Source organism: Gallinula chloropus (assembly GCF_964237585.1).
Source record: "Gallinula chloropus genome assembly, chromosome: 10".
Taxonomy (NCBI): Eukaryota; Metazoa; Chordata; class Aves; order Gruiformes; family Rallidae; genus Gallinula; species Gallinula chloropus.
The window spans coordinates 2794884-2818772 of NC_140095.1; the positions used below are offsets into that span (position 1 = coordinate 2794884).

A 23889-nucleotide genomic window follows, 5' to 3' on the forward strand; every position below is an offset into this window, starting at 1 on the left:
TTAACAAACACTTTGGTTAGGTGCTATAGAGATTCCTGAAACCTACATTTGAATACTTTCCAGCAGCTATTTAAAAGCCACTAGACACATTTCATCTACTAACTGAAATGAAGCCCAACATGTCAGATCCAGCAGTCACAAACACTAACGTTACTCAGTTCTTCACTATGTGGTTGTAAAGAGCTAACAAAACAGTAGGGCAAGAAATAAAAAAAAAACCCAGTCCTTAAAACTTCCTGAATTAGAATTGTGCTGGTGTATTTGTAATGCAAAAAGAGAGTGCTGTAAGAAGACAACAAGCAGAAATTGCTTTTTCTACACTATTAATATCTAAACAGTGGCTTGACAATTGGGATATCTGGGTACCATCTGTTGCTATATTAAATGGTATCTTTTGTGTTTATTTCTACAGTTCTTTTCCCTGAAAGTACGGGCCCTGCAGACTTGCATTTAGTTTTCATTTGCATGTGCATGATTGTGTGTGAGAGGGACTGTTTTCTAAGCTACCTTTCGGCTTTCTCCAGGGAAGTGATTTGAACCAAAAGCTGGAAGTTAGGTGCGATTCAATCACACCTCCTGGATTCATTCCAGGTTTACATCAAAGGTTATTAATCAAGGCAGAAAGCAAGAGAGAAAATTACTCTCCAGCCTTATGTTCAGGACATTCACCCAAGAGCTGGGACTCGTGGCTTCCATTTCCAATGAATATGTAATTATTTACACAACCTGGAGCTGTGTCGGCGGGACCAGCTTATACTACCCATGGACCTTTCCTTCCAACTCATGGATATGCAAGTACATACCCACCTGTTCCACACAGACAGGTATTCAGGGGACAACTTGTGAAGCAGGAGATGTATGTTCACTCCCATACAGACAGAACTGTGAACAAAGCCCAAGTCTTCCCTTTGGTGAGCAAATGCTCTAACCACGGAGCTACACAGAAGGGGAGGGTATTCCTGCCTGCGCTCCTGCTCCTCCCGCAGCCCCGTGAATCTTGTTCCTCTCTTTTATTTTGTGTCAGGCTTAATGGAATATTTTGTGTTGAAAGCAAAACAAGACAAAAGCCTCTAATCCCTCCCAGAAAACCCTCAAGGAAATGTTGATGGATTTATTTCAGGGAGAAAATGGGAAGACATTTCTTTCCAAATACCAACTCTATCATTCCCTTCCACTCCTCATGACCAACAGGAAAAGGAAACATCTGTAATAGAGATACCATCTTGGAAGAAGCAGAGTATCAGAAATAAGAGGAATAAACTACTTTATTCTCCCTGATCCACACAGATTCATATGCTGTGCAACACAGCACCTCACCTACCACCTCACTAATATTTTGTCTCTATTTATGGATGCTGATGGACTTGTCTGAAACTTCATTCTGGTACTTTCTTATCTGAAAAGCACGTAAGTCTTGCTGCTGTCCCTATCACAATGAGAAAACGACACTGGCTGTTGCTCCATAATGAGGTTTTTGTGCATTAGCACTATTGCTTTGTGTAGAACCATTTGGGTAGCCATGAAAAGTATAACCATATTTGGGTCAGATGAGATCTGCACAGGCTAAACAATCACAGTAAGTGATGGCTCTACTCTTCACAAGGACTTCCATTAGATAGCAGGTTTGAGGAGTAATAGAGTTATAAAAATGGAGAATGTGCCATCTTATAAATGTGACTGATCCTGATTGTTCAGAAAAGGTCACAGATCATGATTAAAAGCTGGAGTATAATCAATGTCAAAGAACTCTGTAAGTGAAGCTGGTGCTGGCTCAAGTGAGTCTAATTTTAGAAGAAAAAGAATAAACTTTTATACTGACATTTACAATAAGATATCAGTTGGAAATTGAATTGAAGACTTACTCAGATCAGACACCATATCTGGAAAATTACTTTAAAAGTCCAACCTTTGCTGCTAGCAGCTTAAGCAACATTAACAGAGATCTGCATTAGGATCTGTGCTGCTGGTCAAAGGAACATGATGTGAAATGACTTGACTAAAAAAAAGAAAAATGGACATCCTAACAGGAGGAGGGAAGACAAGTTACTCCAATTCCATAGCGAATGATTCCTACAGAGGGTTTTGAATAGCAGTTCTAAAAAAACTCCAGAACACAGCACTACCCTGAGTGGTGCATTTGGCTTGCAATCTCCTCCTCTGCCTGGTAGGCATCAAAAAGTGAAGACTACTTTGAAAAGATATGCATGCTCTAGTCCACTTCTGTAGTAGTGAAATAAAATAGTCAGTTTTCAGGGAAAATAATCTGGATGGTGGAGATTAATCTTAACTAAATGACTCTGGCAAGATGGTGACTTCTATTTTCTCCTAAGTGCCTCAGCTGTGAACACCCTGGTACTGATTAGACATAAAACAGGTGACATGACTTTACTGGAAGGATAAAAATTACCAATAATGGGATTAATTGTTGAATTTCACTTGATTTTTATTTAATCTACAAATAAATACAGTAGCTGATACTCTGTTTCTAGAATAAAGAGGGCACAGCTGGCAAAGCCAATGATAAACCATGCTCACTGAGTAAAAGCAGTGGGGTAAAGGATGCTGAGAGAGAGATGAGCTGACCCACCATTGAACCTGGCACCGCTGCATTTGATCTGAGCACTGACACTGTCTTGCTCGGTTCATGTCTCTACCGCATGAAATTCACGGTCACACGGGCACATTATGTTTATGTCAGCACAAACCTGTGCTGTTGCCAGCTCTTCTGTCACCTCCAGCTGCTGCTCTCACTGCCTCATGTGCTGGCACTGGCACAGCTTAGCTTTGTGATGATTTTTTTTTCCTTCTATTTTTTTTCCTCCTGGGTAGATCTTCAGCTGCATCAGTTTCTGCCCTGAGGAGCAGTGAGACCTCCCCTAGGGCAGCCGTATAGATTTTATGCCAGATGGAATCAGTATTATAATCAGAGCAGAGAGTAAAACTCACCTTAGCAATTTTTTACTTGTCTGGATTTTTTTTTGCAAGATATCACAAAGACAGGAAGATATTTGACATATGCATGGATATTGTCACTGCCAGAGACCCAGCGCAAGACTCTGCACTTTGGAGATGGACAAGTAATACCTTTACTTCAAAAAGGGGTGTAACTTTCCCATGCACTACCAGTTCTTAAAACAAACTGTCAAATTTTTGTGCAATATCAGACTATGCATATTTATTTAAGGCTGTTTACAGGGAAACTCTTTGCTTAGCTAGATAGAAAGTACATCTTACCTGCATATATAACTATCCCTACTGCAGCCTCAGTGTTTCTGATTGTACAGCCACGAAGCAAGAGACTTTCAATGTTAAAACCAATCCGTTCATGATTTGGCTGCTCCCTAGAAGAAAGAAAAGGAAATGCAATGAAGCCCCATCTTCTGTTCTAACATAACATTAAACAAAATTCTTGTGTGCATGTCTGTTTCAAGTCGAAATCAAGGAAGTGAGAAGGCCTGGTTTGGCTTGGTTTTCACTCGGTTTCCATAAAGACTGGAGTAAGTTATTACAGAGAAGTCCAAGCATCTCAATGACCACTTGCATGCTGTGTTTATCAGGATATCAATATGAAATGAGTCTGGCTTTCACTCAGTACCTGTTGCTCCTTTCTATTTGCTGTTTGGCATCACATTTACCAGTAAACTGCAGCATCACTTAAATGGAAGGCGAGGTTTGGTGCTAGTTACAGCCCTGTGTCTATGTGCAGCTGTACACAACCACATGACATCAAACTAGGTGAGTGAAAAGGTTTATGTACCAACAACCTACAGCTTCTAGAATTGTAAAAAAATTAATGCCAGATAAAACCTGGTTTTATTTCTGGGGATCTCGATTCAGTCTTGGCAAAGTCATTGAACAGAAACATTCTTGTATCTCCTTGGGCAGAATTTCTGTGGTCAGGCATGTCAGATGGTTGTCTCTTAGTTCATTATTTTTAGCAGAAAGAATATTGCTACTGTTTTATAACAAGGCAATAGAGCCTGAGTAATTTATTAGGAGTTCTTGGAGAGAAATGTAACCTCTTCCAAGTAATTTGTGTTTACAAAATAGCTCAAACAACAGCAGACCAAGCACAAAGGTTCTACCAAATGTTAATAAATAGTTTGTGCTGCAAATTATTTCATATACCCTTGAAGCAGGTACCTACTTCCACATTCCACAAAACAGGTGAGATAACAGGCATTTCCCAAAGAGATTTCTGTTACAAAGAACAGAGATTTGAAGATTTTGAAGCCAATCCTGGTTCCTAAGGGTGTGTATTGCATGTGGTTCCTTGTGACATCTCACCTACGTTTCTATAATCTCAGTACTCTTGTGCCATATTGCAGCAGGCTAATTGGAAGGATTGCTTCAATGTAAATTATACCAAATGATCCTCAAAGCCAGCAACCACAGCCAGTGATCAATACAAACTTGACCTTTTTCCCTTTTAAGATATCACAGTGGAGGCAAAATAGCATTACTATTAGAGGCATCATTCTTACAGGGCATAAATTCTCTAGACCAGATTAAGCGTGGTCAGCGTTAACAGGAGAGGGGCTGTGAGGTTTATTCACTCAAAGGATCTGGCCATTTGCAGCTACTCCAGGTACAAAACTCTCACTGCACTGTTGCACAGAGTCTCCTAGTTTAGCTTCTAGTAAGCTTAAAGCTGGGGCGTGGATAGGGATGCTGGCACATTCATAGTTAAGTTATTTGCATATCACTGGGCATGTGTTTGGTCTGGAGCAGCAGGCATTTCAAACAAGTCTCTGGTGTGGTGTGGGAATCAGAGACCAATGGCTCTAAGAGGGCCTTGGGAAACTGCTGCTCTGTATTTGAGGGTGAGAAGAGTTTAGGACATGAGCCAGACCATACAAATAGGTCTTAAAGCCAGAGAATGGGCTTGAAAAGAAACCTCAATGAAAAAACAAAAAGAGCCAAAACAACAACAAAACCCCACCAAACCCAATAACAAACAAAAAAAACAACTACTTTTTTCTACTAGGTTAACACATTGGTTCAGTAGGGTTTTTCTCACTTGCTTGCTTTTTCTATCTGTAAGAACAGAAACCTAATTTGTTTATTAGATCCTGGATACCTTTTCCCAGTGGCCATAAATATGTAGGAACTAGAGCTATGCAGCTGAGTGCCTTGAAACATTAGGAAGGGTTTAGATTTAAATTCTAGACTAGCCTAACCCTTAGTTAAAACTTAAATAAGCTTATGTCTGATTTCTGAAGCCCTGTGAGAACAGTTTGTATGAAACAACTGCAAATTCAATGTCACACCATGGTCCCACCTTGCCTCAAAACACAGATTCCAGCCTACATTTTATATTGATGCCTGAATCCAGGAATAGGTAATGGTGATGCCCATCAATTTCCACACAATGTGTTCTTTCCATCCAGTTCCTTGTGGAGAAATATTAAAGTTCAGATACAAATTGCATTATGGATAAGAAATACTTACATGTACCCTTTGAATTTATTGAGATCGTTGTTGGGCATTTCACAGATGATGGTGTTTTGGAAAAATTCAGGTTCAAACAAAGAATTCTGCAAGAGGAAACACACTGAGAATGAGTGTCAAATCCAATGAGTACTCGAAGTCCTGAACATAAAGAGCAGCTGAATATAGGTCCCCAGGATGGTTGGGGACTGTAGCACTTGACCTGCGAGGAAAGGCAGAGGGAGTTTAGCTCATTCAGACTGAAGTAAAGCTTCAGAGGGGCTGACTAAAGATCTGAGATTTTCCTCTCTTGGATTAATTGATTAAGGTTAAATTAAATGAAGAAAATACCATGTATTGGACAAGACATCACAGATGATAATTAGAGAAAACGTTCATCATTATTTGAAGTGAATGTGACAAACAATTCAAATTATTTACGAAACAAATCCAGCCTCCAACAAAAACCAAGCTCACTTGAAAATAATTTCAGGATTTAGCAGGATTTTGAAATACATTAGAAGAGTTATGTTACAGGCCAGGATGATATAAGATCCCCCACGCTGGAATAAACGTATCACATTCAAATGAGACTAAAAGCAAGACCGATAGCAAAAAAAAGTATGCCCGTCCCAAAAATGAACAAATAGAGCAAAGAAAAAGAGGGAAGCTGGTGCAATAGGTCTGAACTGCTGGGAGAGGCAAAGCAAGACAAAGCTTCTTAGGCCAAATGCTCACTTAAAAAGAGCATTGACCTAAACTAAGACATACAATTTGGCTTGATTCCCTCTGTGTTGAAGCAAACACAGCTTGGGTTTTGGACCGCATGAAGTGGTCCAGCAAGCAGACGGCATGAGAAGTACTTACTGCCATAAGTGGGTTTTTTCTTAATTGAAGAGAACCACAAGACTTATATTTTAGATTAAGAAAATTTAATAAAAATGGGATGCAAAAAAAAAGTGAGAGAGAAACATCACTGCTGTGCCATACAATCTTTAGAAGAACCGAAACTTTCTTTAATCCAAACTCCTCCCATTAGGAAAGCTGGTAATCAAATCTGCTACTGGGCCTCCCTTCCTTTTTGTACCACAAGAGAGACTTCCAGAGATTAGACTCCTTCAGAAATTTCAAATCCTGGGAATCCTTCATTGTAATTCAGAAAAACTTTGCCTGCCTGCAAGACAACTTTCTTACACTGTCAAATCCTAATGTTTTCTTCACTGTGTTTTAATTCTTATGTTATTTTGTCTCCTTTTTTTTTCCTCCTGAGCAATATAATTTAAAAAATCCCCAAGATTATCTAAGCTCAAAGCTTTTTTCATACCTTCTGACTCATGTATCTGAATATTTTTAGAATCTCTTTAAAGAGATGTAATTCATCCCCACTGAATTCTGTTCAACCCAGTAAGCTCCACAGGAAAATCAGTACATATTTGGTTCTGCTAGAAATATTTATTCAACAGGAGAACAGGAAGATGCAAAAGTCATCTGAGGGCTCATTATTAACGAAGAAACCTACTAGGCTTCTAGCTATAAGGAGGGAGAGAAGAATGATTCTTCTTGGTTTTGTTTTTGTTTTTCTTTTTATAACAAGAAGTTTCAAGTTAGAAAAGGGCATAAAAGTGAAAAGATCCTTCCTCTCAGTCTTTCACAGGTATGTGAATTCACTATTTCTAAGCATATCCTAAACTGAACTAACCCCAGTTCATGCGTATTTCCCCTCTCCTTAAAGTATCACACTTTATAGACACAATTAAATCTGACTCAGTTTTACACAGCACATAAATCACAGCACTAAACAAAGCTCAAAGAACAAGGAACACTAAAACCTGTACATGTGATATTTAACACACTGGGGTTGTTTTAGCCAACGTACTGTTTACACTCATCCATCAAAAAGCAGGGTGAGGTCATTGACTGCTGAAGCTCTGACCTTCCCGAACACTGGCTATCACCATGGCATTCCACTCTGCCAATGTAAGGAGACTTTGTAAGCATCAACACATCTGGGCATACAGTCTATCTAAATAAAACAACTCCAACTCTAAAGGGAATAACCATGAGTAAGCAGTCTGAAGCATGGTTCGGCATGCGGGGATTTTCTGATTTACAGAAAGACTTCCTCATGCTGTGAATGACTGGGGCAAGAGTTTGCACTTTGTATGACAGCCAAGTGCACTCTTTTCCTCTCAAAGCAAAAATACAAAACCTAATGTGTAAAGCAGGGCCACAGGACACAAATACAGCATTGTTAAAATAACCAATGTCTAAGTTGCCAGTTTATTGGGTTATATTGCTAAATATCAACACACTAAAAATTTTCAGCATGTCTTAGGAAAAAATCCCCACCTGTGCCTAACCATCCATGGAAAAGATATGCTTCATACTATGGCATCCACAACTTGAACAAGCCCTTAATTGTGTACAAAATGATTTTCATTTGAACAAAGCACAAGTAACGCTGGGGTACAGTACCTGACCACAACTGGCCATGGAAATGATGTGCTTTTATTTATTTATTAAATCTGGTTGCTTGTTGGCAGCTGTGACCCACTCACCAAGTATCCCCAAATTTCTTCCTAATGGTACTGCTGCTAATTACTACATTAATGGGCGCAATTCCTAGAATTACCCGCCAGCTTCTGGGATTTCCTTTCTGTTGATTGCAATGAAACAAAATATTCCTCTTTAGAACTCCATAAATTTGTTCTGTGTTATTGGAAAAAACCAACCTGTTCTGCTTGAAAAGATATTTAAAAACATGACAAGGACAACTTTCCCTGAGCCATATTTTCTTGTTTCCTTCAGGTTTATCAAACAGAAGTCAAGAGAATGTACCAGTAAAGTGTTTGTAAAAAGGAAATGATGTGGTCTATGAAAAAGGAATGGGGATTTTAAGAATTCGAACTGAATCTCTGCTAACAATCAAGCTGATGTCAAGCATAGCAGTTTTATTTAACTTTTCATGTTTTAGTTTACCTTGAGTTCCTATCCAATTGTTTATTATACTTCTATAAATGATTCCATTATATCATTACAACTTTCTGTGCCCCAGAGCAGGTCCCAGTTGAATGCTACACGCCTACCTGCCCAGCAAACAAACATTAGTATGTCAGCTGCAATGGAGGAGCAAAATCCATAGGGAAGCCTGTGGCCAATTTGCTTAGAGAGGGGCCATGAGCTGTCTTCTACTCCCCATGCAGGAATCCCAGCAGCAGTGGCTTTGCTGGGGGATACAGTGTGTGCTCTGACAACCTGTGGCATATGGATGGCTATTACGTAGGAAAGACTTGTGGCTGTCCCAAATGGGTACTGCGGGGTGTTGCTTAAGCATCTGTTGATGCAGCTTGCTGCTTACAACCACTGTCAGATATGATCTTCCTTTTTATGCAGCCATCCCTGTGCCTGAATAACAAAAATCTTTGGGACAAACTGCTGCTTTCCATACAGGTCGTTAGCTCCAACAGCAAAACGCTTTCATAGCTGTGTCAGTGCACTCAGCCTGGTGTGCTTCGTGGTGGGAGCTGCTGTGCAAACAGCCCCCACCAGCCCTGCACATCATGGACTTACCTGGCTGGAGAACCCCATCACGACTTGTCGTTGTTTAAGGTTGGTCTCCCCATCAAGGTTGACCGTTTCCAGGTAACAGATGCCGTTCTGATCAGAGGAGTACAGCAGCAGGATGTCGGCTGGGATGGTCTCATTACACTGCAGCTGCACAAAATCCCCCACTCGCACATCTTTCCAGCATTTCTCAACATAAGCACGTTCTTCCCTGTGAAGTTAAAACCATGGCGTGGGTGAATAGTGACATTAGGAAGGCAGGCCTCCTGCTTAGTGGGCTTCAAAAAAACCACCAAAACAGGGGGATGGTGGCATATTGTTGGTCTTTGTTTTTCTTTAAAGACACAGCACAACAGCTAGACATTACTGATTTAGATACTTCCATAGTATCATTTCACCTTATATCATGTTAAAAAAAAATCTGTACATACAATAAATTACAACAGCTCTCTTTCATTCTAATATTAGCCCTATAACACTCACAGCAAAAGACAGAAAGCTGTTCAGGCTAACAGAGGTGTTTTAAAGTATCTAAGACAAGAAATTTAGACAGTTCAAAAAAAAAACCAACCAAAATTATTTTTGACTCTGTGATTATTTCTCAGATAATGGCCCACAACGACATATAGAACCTGTAAGAAACAAACTGCTATCTCAGCCACACTTGTTTCAGGTCTCTCTGGTTTGCAACTCTCAAAAGGTAATTACAAATCTTGACCTTAGGCCATAGAAACAACTTCAAGAGGTAGAACAGCAGAGAAATGATCCCTTAATATTAAGGAAAAAAAACACAACTAGAGCCAAAATGTAATGGAAAAGTTAAGATAAGAAATAAAGAGCTTTTAAATTAAAAAAAAAGAGGGGACTCAAAGAGCCTTGAGGTTCAAGGAAAAGAAATTGCTATTTCATCAACAAACTGGTGCTCAATGGTTCAGGAAATGGCAAACTTTTTTCGACATTATCTTTTCAATAAATGGTTCTTCAACTGCTCTTAATCATCTAAGCAAACTGAAAACTGCACAATAAGCTTTAAACTTCTTCAGTGGGAAAACTACATGGGCAACAATGGCCCAGTTCCTATAACTCTTTGAGATGAAATTATTTTTTCAATATGAATAAATGAATCATTTTATGCCTTGTTCTGTGAGAGGGAAAATGCTCATGATGCTCTAGCAGACAGACAGTGAAAGGCTTTTTGTAACGACTCAGAGTCTCATTTTTGCTTAAGTTTTTAATCATCCTCATCTATTGCCTGAAGAATACTGTCTTTCAATTAAGTGTTTGTACCATGAGAAGGGGAGCAGTGATATAGTAGATAAAGTGTTTTGCTACACTTGAAAGCACACTTCCAAGCATAGCTTCAGGGTCAAGCCAAAGGCTCCTTCTTGCTAACCTACTTTCCCGGCCTTCTGTAAAGGAGAGCCAGCCATGATGCTGCCAGGCAAACCCTAGCACTTGGCTGATATCCTTATATAGAAAGCAATGTGAAATAACAGCTTTCTGCACACAGTTACATTTTGTGCATTTCCCAGTGGCATCCATATTTTATTCAAAAAAAGACCCCCCAAGTCCTAACTATTTGAATCCCTATAGTGCAAGATGTGAGGTGCTTACTAAATAATAGTATTGTAGCAATAATTTTTCCTTCTTACATTAATTTTTCACACCAAATTTTCTATTCTTCATTTTTCTTTTGTCTCACTCTACTTATCTGCATGTCCTTTTTTCTTTTGCTCAGCAACAGACATAAAAGTTCACACTGAAGAACAGAGATTTGTTCTAAATTAATTTGATGTTGCTGCACATTTAAAAAGAATCTAGATCAATTTCTATTTGAAAAGTATTTAAGCAGGTGCAAGGTCAATGTTAATTGCTCTACAAAGTAGATACTAATGGAAAACCCCCCCAACTATGTAACTATGAATCCTTCCTTCGTCAAACACTTTCCGGGTAGAACTTCTTAATTTGTTTGTTCAAAACAATAAAATTAGAGTACAGAAGCAGTTTAGAGCAAGCAGATGGCTTGTCTTGCTATCCTAGACATTTGGACACCGTGTATAGTTTGTATATAATGTTTGCTGTAACTTCTGCAGGGCAACCCTACCTCTGTGTACGTCATTTCTTGCACAAGTTCGAAGTTTATGGAACACACTTCTCATTTATTTTCCTGCCCACAAAATGCTATAGAAGGGCCTTGCCCAGCTGGCTGTCTTCCACATCGGCCTTAGCAAATTGGGTTAGCAAAAATAATCCATGGAAATCATAGATTTGCAATAGTGTTCCAATAATTCCCTATGAAACATATATTACACATAAAGCTTCAAGTTCTGCCCATTCGCTAATTACAGAGGAGATGGTGAGTCAGAAAAGCCAAACAACCTCTTTCAGATCAGAGGAAAGGTCTTATTTAGCACAGGGACTAGAGTTCAGGAATTGCTAGAATCCCAAACCTGCCTTCAGATGAATCGACTGTTCCTCTCTCCCAAAGAGCAACGAATTTGGCAAAGAAACACATTTTCTTTTCCTGAAAGAACTATTCAGCTGGAGCTGTAAGATTAACAATTTCCTACAGTACAAAGGTTTTCTACAACTTTGCAGACAATTACCAATGGATGAAAGGAAGAAAAGCACTTCACAAGGAACCTGGTGCACCCCACAGCAGCACTGGCCCAGTTGCCTAACAAGATTTTTCAAACGAAGCATTTTCTTTTCAGCAGTTCCTGTAACTGGGAACTCTGCCCATTTTCTGTTCAGTGATTAAAGTTCAGAGCACAAGCTCCGGTTACTAAATAAACAGAGGAGCTTCATAAATCTGAACTGATCTAATGAGAAACATATAAAAAGGATAAATGCATTTATCCAATAAAATAAACAGGATGTGGTGGCTTTCAATAGGTGGAAAGCTGATTCTTACAGCATGTGGCATCAGGGCTGTGGCATATTTACAGGCATGGTCCAAAATGAAAGTTTCTCAGTGTCTTCTCTCCTTTACCGTCAGTTTATCATCAGCACCCTTGCTGTCCTGGCATAATGGGGAGCACAATAATGCCCATCAGAAGATAGTGCAGACAAAAAGAAGCAGTTAGCCTTGAACAGTCAAAGTGAAGTCTGCCAGAATTTGTTATTGGACTCATCATATCTAGCCAGAAGGGCTGAACTAAATAGACTTTATAAAGTCATTTCTGGGAAGAAAGGATTGTAACAAAAAATCCTGCTGTGGTTGGAGATTGTGGGGGAACATGAATAAATTATTGACTTTGTGTCCACAATGTCATTTCACATTCTTGGGTTCAATAAAGATACATTTCAAAAAAGAATTGGGTCAAAATATATGGTGAATTGAAGCTAATAAAAATTATTGTTCTGCTCCCCAGAGAAGAATACATAAAAGTAATTTTTCATGTGTAGTCCACAACATGTCTGAGCCCTAGGTTGTCTTAGAGAAATATATTCAGAAATCTTTGTCCCCTAGAAGTATCATTTCAACCAACTAGTTCAGCGAATCTTATTTGCTTGAATTACTGCAAGCTCCATTTCAGAGATCCTTTGCAGTTTCAAGTACAGACATTGGCTGCTCCATCTTGCACACTCCCTATAAAGTGCCACTAGGAAAAAAAATATCAGTCATAAATAGAGCCAAACATTTATACTTTATCATATGTAATTTTGCTAGGATGTTTGAAAACAGCCCCCCTCAAGCATCACCTACTTTATAAATAAGCTCATGTTCTGAGATTCTCAGTTTCACGCAGACAACAGGTAGAATCACACAGATACTTACACTTTATAGTCAATTAGTGCAAATTGAAATCCCACACATTTTCTGCTTTCAAATATTACACCAATATGGAAAAAGCTTACAAAATGTTGTCAAAGCACACTTTATGACCATGGCCTCAAGGTTAGGAGCCACTGCCATGAGATCAGGTTTGAGTCTAAGGAACCTGAAGATGCGTAAATCCATGGGACCTGATGAACTTTAATAGCAGCCTTCCACTACCTAAAGGGGCCTACAAGAAAGCTGCAGAGGGACTGTTTACAAGTGCATGGAGTGACAAGACAAGGGGGGAATGGCCTTAAGCTGAAGGAAGTTAGATTTTTCTTCCCTGTGAGGGTGGTGAGGCCCTGGCACAGGGTTCCCAGAGAAGCTGTGGATGCCCCTGGAGCCCTGGCAGGGTTCAAGGTCATGTTGGATGGGGCTCTGGGCAACCTGGGCTAGTGCAGGTTGACCCTGCTCCACCACTCTATGATACTATGAACTCCTGAAGATCTCTAGCTCTTGCATGGCAAAAAAAAAACCCCAAAAAACAAAACTTACTGATTGTATGGTGAAGAACTGCATTACATGCTGAACTTACTAAATGTAAAAGAAAAGTGTAAAGCTTTCAACACCGCTGGTCCAGACAGACATACTTAGAATTCAGAGTAGTGAGCTAGTAGTTCTTGTCAGTCAGTGCGAGGATCCTTGGGCTCTGTCAAGACCTTCAACCTCCAGCTGATGAAATTCATGCTATTCAGAGAAGGTACTTCTGAGGTGTAGAAGCCTTCGTACCGCTATGCTAAATAAAAGCAATTTTGCCTGACAGAATGTAGTGGGACTTGAATTGGGCCACAGGATTGAGACCATCTCTTTTTTTTTTTTTTTTTTTTTGGTATAAAATGACCCTACTAAAGCCTCCAGCAGGATCCTAGTCTTTAAAGTTACGCTTTATTAGAAAGCAAAAATAATAAAGCAGAAAGAAAAAGCTTTTTAACAAGAGAAAACTTGGTGCTACTGAACTAAACTTGAAATGAAAGCATTGGCAACAAACCTCCTTTTGTTTACTGTGCCCTTGGCAGGATGGTATTTTCCTCTCATCCTGCTTTCTACTCTGTAAACTTTCAGGTTCACCCTTGGTTGAATGAGCTGTATATGATGCTTCCTGGGTCCAGAGCAAAATTTTCTTTTTTTTTATTCACCTCTGAGTTTTGACAGCAGGTCAGTTCCTGGTTTCAAGCATGCTCCCTACTCTTCTATGCAATCTTCCAGATGTCATGGACTCCTGTAGGTCATTATGTCTCTGGCCAACCCCACTTGCTCTCCAAGACACAGAGATCATCCAGGGAACATGCTATCTTTCCTCCCTGCAGAAGGTCTAGCTGATCATAGATTCATAGAATGCTTTGGGATCTCCATTGCTGTTACAACGAATTGAATGCTTTTCTCATGAACTACCACACTGAATTACAAAACTTAGAACTGAAATATTTTAATTATCTTTCAAGCTGGTGAGTCGAGCTTAAGCCATTTCCAGTTTTTCAGCTCTTTGTTGGCAGTTCTGACTTTGTACAACACAGAGATGAGTTCTTTGGTTTTTTCCTTATTTCTACATCGCTGCTCTAGGAATACCTGAGAGTTACTGCTGATGCAGAAGTCTTTTAATGTTCTAAAACTTTACACTAAGCACAACCACAGCAAAAGTCAGCCTGACTTTTTTTTATCAGACATCAATGGACCTACACAGCAAGAGGAGATAGATGCTTGTGAGCACTACTTGAAAACCACAGGGCCTGAAAGCACCACAGAGGAACTTTCTATTGAAAGAGTAAGCAGGCTACGTTGTTTAGGATGCCTGTTGACTTACCTAGTTATTTGGCAGCTCCACAGGACGAGTCAAAGCCTGTAAGCTAGGCTGCTGTGAGTCACTGTCTCAGGTATCTGAGTTTAGGTGCTAAAAATTAAGCAATGTGAATCCTCATGTTTTTATGCCTGCTGCTACCTGATGTATGTGCATTCAGTCAAGTGTGTTGCTGTGCCATCTTCAACTGTGCACAGTCCTTGTATTTGTATCCAAGTGTCTATTGAGGCACTGAGAAAAAATTAGGTTAAATCTTTCAGAAGTGGGGAATTAATATAAAAACATGTCTGGATTCTGTGGAGTATTTACAGACTGTCATAGCCTAGGGGTTTATCAGATCCAAGCCACGTTAATTACATATCAAGTAGTTCTTTTAACATTACAGAACTTCAAGAAAATTAAATAATAGCTTCTTGGAACTGTTGAGTTGACATTCACTTTTGTATATGACATTCGGTGCCGGTCCCTGTTGTTAGTAAGTTAATGACAAACTGGAGAGAGTTCAGAGAAAAGTAACCAGAGTAGGTTTGGAGGGGCTGACTGATGAGAAAGATGAAAAGAATGATCTATATATAGATCTTGAATAAAAGGTGTCTGGGCACAGTATAATGAACATGATAAAAATTATATATATTTGAAGATTATAATTAAATATTATGGATGAAGCTTAATTAATTAGGTTTGCGTGAAACCGGGTGACTTGAACCTTGATGCAATTAAAGAGGGATAATAATGCATAATATAATAGAAAATACTTTGACAATTTTCTTGATAAATTTAAAAGAAGACAAAATTAATTTTATAGACTACAGAGGAAAGGGGACAATTAAACATAGGTCTGTACAATTTGCAATGGAATTTTTTGTTCTCTTCTTTTGGCACTGTGTGATTTGTTCTGACAGTGCAACAGTTTGTATACAAGTATTATGATTCCGAAAGCTTTGTTTCACAAATTTAAATCTCCACAATCAAACATCAGATCTAAGTTATTTCATCTCCCCAAGACACTTTAATTCCTATGAATTGTCTCCCATTTTCTCAATTAAATGTTTGTTAAATAGGTTATTTGAAGTGTCTTTTCCTTCATTTGACTACCAGACTAGATTACCCATTCCAGCTGATCTCTGTGAAAAGAAAATTGGAAGAAATGTGTTTACAGGGCAGCCTATTTAAATCCAATTTCCCTTGCTCTGTGCTGAAAGAAGGCAAGCTACTACATTTTCCCCAGTCTTTAAGGAAGCTTTGAAGAACATTTAGCGTTTGGAAAAGATGGTTCTGCCTTTGTATTTCTCTTGAAACAAGAACCAGAACTCTTGTTATTGAAATCTGAAATAAAGACAATGTACTCTCCAAGATTAACCCTTAAAATCTAAGTAATTTTTCATTTTAGGATAGAAGATTAGTTGCTCTACTAAAAAGAATTCTTTGCTGCCACAAGATCAACAAAACTTGCAACGTCTTGAAAAAGACTTTCACCTATGTTAAAAAAATTACCCGTGGCAGGTGATTCATAAGGAAGAAAATTAGAAGACATCATGCCCTTCCATGACACTGCAGCTAGCAAGAAGAACAAGAAAGATCAGCTTCCCGAAGCACTACAGAAGCCTGATTAAAATTATTCATGACATAATAAGCTGTAGCTACTGATCTGATGGCAATTGTAATTACCGACAATTTTTTCCAGACAGGATGAATGCTATAGTCTGAAGGCCACCTCATTTTCCTTTCCCTTACATTGCCCTTTTGGGCCATAAAACTTTGATGAAAGGCATGATTCCAGAAAAAATTTACTCATAGGTCAAAGTGCTTTTTATGGGACAGGATAAACGATTTCAGAAAGGCTCATGTCAAGGTTCTGCATAAGAAAGTGTTCACGGCTACACCCTGAATCTGTATTTGTACATATGTTGTAGTTCCATGGTGGACTTTTTTCTCTTGTACAAAACAAGTTTTATCATACTCCTCACTTCTAATGTTCCCATGGTAAAATGCTCTCAGATAAACATTTATGTGGTTGCTTCATGCAAAGAAGAAATCACTAAGATTCCCATGCAGATCCCTTCACTAGTACCTACTGCACCACCTATTCTCTTTCATACTGATTTTAATAAGTATTAAGAAACATTCCATTGCTCCAGGGATTAATGCAACATTGAAAAGATTAAAAAAATCCAGCTAGATTGCAATCTCAAAGATAGGCAGAAGAGGTAATTTTGCCACCTACCCAATTGACAGTCTTCATGGTAGAAAATAAAGAAATCTTAATAAAATGTGTAAAGTGTCTGGGTTTTTTGGACAAGTTGGCAAGTAGAGCAGTGCCATTTTGTTTCTGAGATACATTTAGCCCCCAGAGAAGCAAATCCATTGTTTTCCTGTTCAACCAGCAGGATATAAATATAAAAATCTGACAAACACATGCAAGAGAAACAAACAGAAATGACAGCACTACGTGATAAGAGTCAGATCTTGCTTGTGAAAGCATACATTATGTAGAACATCGTTGGCTAATTTGAGGGATGACAACCAGCAATCAGGAAGATAGAAAGTTTTCCTTCTCTGACTCCCAGATGTGGTATTTTAACAGGAGAAATAATTTTCAGCTTTACTAAGAGAACAGTTTTGATGCAATAAAATACAGTTTTCGAACTTCTGAAAGTCCTAAAAGCAGAGGTTATGAAACATTTTGTAGATGTGAACCCAGGCAGTTAATTCATTTAAGGATGTCTGAACAGAGGCATATATTATCTCAAATTTTTAAATTGAATGTTTACAGTTTTGTTGTATATACAATCTAGTAAAAGACATACTGAAAGCCAGTCTACAGTTTAAACTATAAAATCCAAAGTAGGTCAAAGGGCTACATTTTTAAGAGGATTCTTGGCATATAAGGATGCATGTAGGTCCCATGACAGATCTTGTTCTGTGGTAACTTATATTCATAGAATCAAGGCCTCTTGAAAATCCAGGTGCACAGTAGCTATTTAAGCACCCGTTTTAACTGCACTCTATGTTTAAGCGGCTGATGACTCCCCCAATACCCCAAACCTCAAACTTTCCTTCCCAGCCTGAACACGAGGTTTAAACAAAAAAGAAAAAGAATTATTTTTCCCTGTACCAGAACAAACATCAGGTGTTGCCCAGTCATTATGACTTTTCCTTCTTTTACTTAATCACTGTGATGTTCCAGCAGGCATTTATTATTTTTTTTTAAACAAAAAGCCTCATAATTGATTAAAGATCTCAAGCCAAATGTGCTTGGTAAAGAAAGCTGTATGAAACTCACCTGCTGTAAATGTAGCATCCCATATGATTGATTTCTTTGTCTAATTTATACCGCCGAAAGTCCTCCCAAGCATCTTTAATGGATGTAATGGCAATTATAACACAAATTGGGATCACAGAAACTTCTGGTTGGAAAGCATTCACCACTGGCACAAAATTCAGTAATGCAATAGCCACAAAATAAATATTGGCAAAGCGGTGAAACTGCTCGTAGATATTTTTAGGGAGGAAAGTCAAGAAGGTATATTTTGTTGTTTTAATTTTGTTGGAGTCATAGTATCTGTTTGGATTTTCCTTCCCCTTCGTATTAGCAAAGGACAAATTGGAGATGATCACTCGTTTACTTTCATTTTTCTTCTTTCTTTTCTTTAGTTTTCCTCTCTTCTCCAGCTCTTCATTTTGGATTTCAGTGTCTGAAGCAGCACACCGGCAGCAGGTCTCCTTGAAAAAATGTTTTTTCCATATCATTCTAGAAAAGCAGCCAGGAACACTCTTCCTTGACATCTTGCTTTTCTCTCAAAAAGTAGCTTCAAGTTGTATACCAGCAAAATTGAGCTGGAAGAGTTCAACAATCCACATAAACTCTCAAGAGTCTAAGAGAAGATCAAGATGTCCGAAGCCCAGGGCTGCTTCTGTTGGATCCCAACCTCCACCTGCCTAAGGACAGGTATCATCCTGACTCAGCGCACCGGGTCCTAGAGCGTGACGGAGAGGCTGCACCTCACATATGACAAAAGCATCCTGAATGTGTTGTTATTCCTGTTAGTATATGCCTGGAGGCTCTATTCGGAGCATTTCCCTGGCATTGGCTATCTGCTCACATGAAGTGTCTCTTTGAAGAGCAGCAGCAAAGCTCAGAACACACGCAATCTTCACGGTTCACTCCATGAGTTTCAGGATCACTTTATAAGCCTGGGAGTTGCCAGGAAGTTCAAAGGTAATGGGCAGAGCTCCGTGTCCCACAAGTCAAGAGTAAGTTGTAGAAATAGACTCTATTTCTGTCTTTTACTTCCTCTATCTACTGTTTGTTTGCATGCCCATAACACAGATTACTAAACAAAGAACCCCCACCCCCCAAAACAAGCAAATCTATGGTTTGGTAGTTGTGAGAATTACACACAGGTGTAGGCAACTGAAAAGCAGGTTACCTAGATCACCCCTCAGCCTGACCCTCCTCCTCTGATAGACCTCCTGCTTCTGGACATTCAAACTGTTCCTATCCCACATGTTCCTATCCCACCTCTTCCAGCTTTTTATTTCTCCTTCCCGTTGGTCCTCGTGCCTCTGACATGTAAGTATGTAACACAGATGGACACTAATTTCCAAGACAGCTAATGAGATGTGTACAGATCTCTGTAATTTTCTTTCTATGGGCTGAGCTTAAGGAGAGATGAAAAAAGACAGACACAAACATTTAAACTTCTAAATGAAAACTCCTCTCTATTGCACTGTCTAGTGACAACGTAAGTCTCAAGTCAAGTTCGTACTTGGACAAGAAACTCTGATGAAATTGAAATGTTGCAATAAGAATTGCACATGAAAATATTTCTTCCTTCTGAGTCAGTACTGAGCAAACATCACAGCTTACTGCAGGTGCTGTAGCATCTCCGAAGTGAAACCACGATGCATTGATCGCCTGTGTTTACTGGAAGTGTTATAAAACCTTTTTCTTCAGTTCCTGGTTATGCTTCACCTTGAATGTAGTTGATTATTAATTTTTGTATTAGCAGTTTTTGTGTGAAACATCTGTAAGACATGCTTCACTTTGCTAAACAGCCCCAGTAATCCTTTCCGGAACTTGATATGTTTAATTTCTCCTCCAGGTCCTTCTGCCACCTGGAAAGGATGTTGCGTGTGTTGGCAAGCTGGTTTGGAAACTGGAATGAAAGCCTGTATATCAGCACACACGGCTGCAATATGAAACAAGATTTCAGTGACGTCAAGATGACTTAAGTGAGATAAATTAGGCATTTACAAAGGCAGAGCAAAACTCTTTTATAACAACTTTTCCAACCTTATTTGTACTGCAAAGGGTCAGTGAGAGAATTACTGCAAAGTCAGATCAACAGTTTCCACCACATCAAATGCAAAGAAAAATAATTGGCTTGGTTTACTTACTTGTCAAATACCCTGGTTTTAGAGAAGTTTATCATCTTATCAAATTGGTATTTTTTGTAGTCTTCAATAGCATCCTTAATCATACTGGCAAGCAGCACCACAATCAGAGGCAGCATAGTAATCTCCCTGTGGAAGACTTCCACTCGTGGGAACCAGTTCAGAACCATCAGAAAGAAGAAATAAATATTACCCAGCCTAAAAAGGTATAAATCAAATTAAAAGTAGTCAGAAATTAAAATGTGTCCTTTCCTTAATGAACATCCCCCATTTTGTGTCCAAGGAACATTTATTATTTCACTCCTCTACCCTCCTCTTTATTTCCCAGAGTGAATTAATTAGTTGCTTAACTGAGACACTGATTCTTTCTTTAGAAGAGCCCAATATGTTTTCATAATAGTATAGCTACCTCCATTTTTCTGCATATTACAAATGTTTCTTATCTCTAAAACTTTTTTAATGAACCCACGTGTTCAGAATTATAGAGTCTCTGTCAGGAATCCATGAAGGATTCCACAGGTGGAAGGTCAAATTATGAATGTGTGAATCTGATATCCAGAATGAATATTTCAAAGCCAGAGATGGATACACAGCTTTCATTTATCTTTATTATAATATTTCCCTGGGCATCTTATTGACACAATTCATTATATGTGTGTGTGTGGGCATAATTTCAAAGCAGCACTTTGAGAGAAACCTGACCTAGTGTTTGCAGATGTACACGTAACTGTTTATAAGCTGGTAGATAAAGTCACTTGCATGCCATTAAGAATGCACCAAAATTAATCTACGAGCCTCTGAAATTTCACAGAAAATTCATAGGAGAAATTTCACAGGTGTTTCAACACATCCAGTGAATGTCTTTTTGCATTCTTAAAAATTAGAGGCTTATTCAACGCAGAAACGGAGGGATTTTAAAATTAAAATGTGACATTCTTACAATGAAAAGTGTTCCAGCATTCAAATAAGAAATCTGGCCACAGCACTGGTTATGCACACCTGGCGTTTACTTGCTTTGAATTCCCGTTTTGGTGTGAATTGGGTGACATTTGGTTACAAATAACCCTCATCTAAATTTTGGTAACGTAGCAACTACAAAAGCAGCCCTTCCCTGCCACCCCCAAATATCACTGTTTCAGAGAGAGTTCTGAAATCTCACCTATCAATGAATGAACTTTTACCTGCAAAACTGCTCAAAAAGATTTTGGGGCAAAAAAGTGAACCACGTGTATTTTGTGGTCTGTATCCTGTTTCCAGAATAAGCTCCAGAAGCTTGTTTCCAGTCTTTCCACTGCCTCCCACTGCCAGGAAACACAATCCTCCATTTGTTTGAGTTGAGCTTCGGTTTGTCTCTGACAGAAAACAGCAGTGGTGTTGATTCTGATAGAGTCTGGGAGGGACTTTCAGCTCCTCGTCGCTGCCAACGGTACAAAGCAGAGTCCACAGACAAAGCCATTCACAGCAGGGATGTCAGGCTGAAAGACAAACGCATGACAAGGACTGAAAACCAATTCTGTTCCGATAGAAAATTCCCTTCGTGCCCTGCTAGCTGAGGCTTAAAGCAGCAAACAATACTGTTCAGACCATTACATGTTCAGTCTTCGAGCTCAGCACTTTCTGCAGAGAATGCACAGAATAAAAGATACAACAATATGGAAAAATCTATTTCTATCTCAGGGGAAAAAAAAAAACCCTCCCAAATCTATTTTCTGTGTGTTGTAACAGCAAACTAAACATAGATAAAGCCAATTTAACAGAGGTGAACAATGGCTTTTCCATCACAAATTCTATATCATTTTCTTCAGTCATAAGCTGCCCCCAAATCTATTCAGGCATTTTTCCTGAAATGTCTGACTTTCTTACAGTACTTTTTCTATTCACACTTACTTACAAAGGGACTGGTTCAGGTGTTGAATCTTAATAGCTCAGATCTTAAAGAACTGCAGCATCAGCTTAATCTCATTTACACTCACATTAACAGTTTTCCAGAGTCTCCACAAAAATCTGATTTGAATGGAAAATGCCAGCCAGCACTAAAACAATGGATGTTTTAATGGTTGGAGCGATAAAGGAATTAAATCTCCTAATACTAATCCTATTATCATTGAACGGGTGTCTTCTGACACATTCACACATCCACAACTAACTGCAGTTGTGATCCAGCGTGCAGGATGCTCAGGCTCCAGCAGCGCCGGTGCATATGCTATTGTGCTCACTCTAAACACAGTGCAATGTCCCCCCAACAGCAGGAGTTTGAGGACTGGAAGCTGCTTTAGAATGACGAGGCATTAAATCTGAAAAAGCAAACAAACAAACAAGGCATTGGCCTCATGCAACCCCAAGACTGCAAACCCCATGTGAATTGAACCCACCTCACAGACTGTGGGAAATACAGAGAAAAAAAATTATTTAAACTTGGACAATGGCCACTTAAGATTAATTCACTAAAGAATTGGTCTAAACTTTATTTAATAGAAACTGTACTTGAAGCAGACTGAGAATATCTGACATGTTTGTGTAAATATACATAAACACATCTCAAATACATTAAACTTTTGAAATTTTTTATACCTTTATTATCAGTGAGTCCATCCTTTCTCTCTGCTTTTCAGCTTACTCTTCCAAAAAAGCCTACATTTTACTCTATGTGAGATATAGCTTCCTTTGGAAAAAAACTTAATCATATTTAAAAACACGTACATGTTAGAGTCTTGGAAGGAGAAAAATATACTGCACTGAATTTGAGTAACATCTGAACTGTGTTGTTTCATCAGAAAAACAGGTATTGTTTATGCACTATTACTCACTAACTGCTCAAAAAACTTTAATTCGGAGTTCAGGTTGCTCAGCAGCATGTGGAGTCCTCTACAGTGCTGAGAATGGCTAATATATGTCCATCAGAACCTTGGAAATACTGGCCCAGTTGATAACTCGAGCCCAAATACCTAATGAATCTGGACTTAACATTGTGATACTCTGACAGGGAATGTTGAAACTATAAATTCCCAGGAAGATGCATGGGAAAGTAATCATCACAACAAACAAATGAAAGGAGTATTTAACAGAATTCCCTGGTACTTGTGCTGGGCTCCATGGACTGGAATACCAGCATTTATCCCTTGATTTTAGATGCCTTCACTGTGTTTGCAATATCTTTATTAACCTGTTGATAGATGAGCCACCGCAAGGCAAAGCAGCTGCCATTGTGCCAATGGGCACATGTGTTATTAACAAACAATCTCCAGAGCCTGCAGGATTCCAGGCCACAGATGAACTGTAGGCAACATACAGTAAGTCAGAGGTGGTCTGCATGGGAGAGCAACAGTGATTTGATGAATGTATGCTGAACCTAGACCTGAACATCAGACTCTCATGCCACTGCCTTCGTGCTGTGTTCCTGGCTGATCCTCAAGCACCCATGGGAGGGTTGTGCTGAGAGAAATGGGAGGATTATTAAGGCTTTGTTTAGGACAAATGAGAACCTTGGGACAAGACAATGACAAGCAGGTGTCTCTTAGCAAGGTGTAGTGGCATTTATTTCTGTTTTACTGTGTGAAAAGAGCTGGGAAAAGACACCATCTAGACACAACAGGAAGTATGGAGAATTATGAAGCCTTTTACAGCTTTCAAGCTATAATAGCCAATGTCTTTAGAAGACTTGGATCTCAGGAACCTTTTGTCCACAAGCTACCAGACTTAAACTACTAATATGAGAGAGGACTGGAAACACAGCAGACACGACAGACTTCCTTGTGTCTGGATCTTATCGCACTTGGAGCTTGTTTACTGAGAAAAATCAATCATTTGAAGGTGTTACATTAACACACACAACCTAGCACTCTGAATGGCTTCATGCAGAACTGAACAAACTTGTACTTTA

At 39.1% G+C, this 23889-nt stretch overlaps 1 protein-coding gene across 1 annotated transcript in view; it reads right to left on the bottom strand.

The window, feature by feature from the left end:
• ATP10B (ATPase phospholipid transporting 10B (putative)) overlaps positions 1 to 21465 on the bottom strand; it is a gene marked incomplete at both ends in the record, with an annotated part of 48535 nt that extends 27070 nt beyond the window's left edge. Inside the window, 5 exons of the mRNA XM_084268702.1 lie at positions 3235 to 3341; positions 5452 to 5537; positions 9001 to 9205; positions 20013 to 20207; positions 21191 to 21465. Coding sequence (XP_084124828.1) covers positions 3235 to 3341; positions 5452 to 5537; positions 9001 to 9205; positions 20013 to 20207; positions 21191 to 21465 — 868 coding nt within the window. The remainder of the gene's footprint in view (positions 1 to 3234; positions 3342 to 5451; positions 5538 to 9000; positions 9206 to 20012; positions 20208 to 21190) is intronic.
• Between the last annotated feature and the right edge of the window lie 2424 nt (positions 21466 to 23889).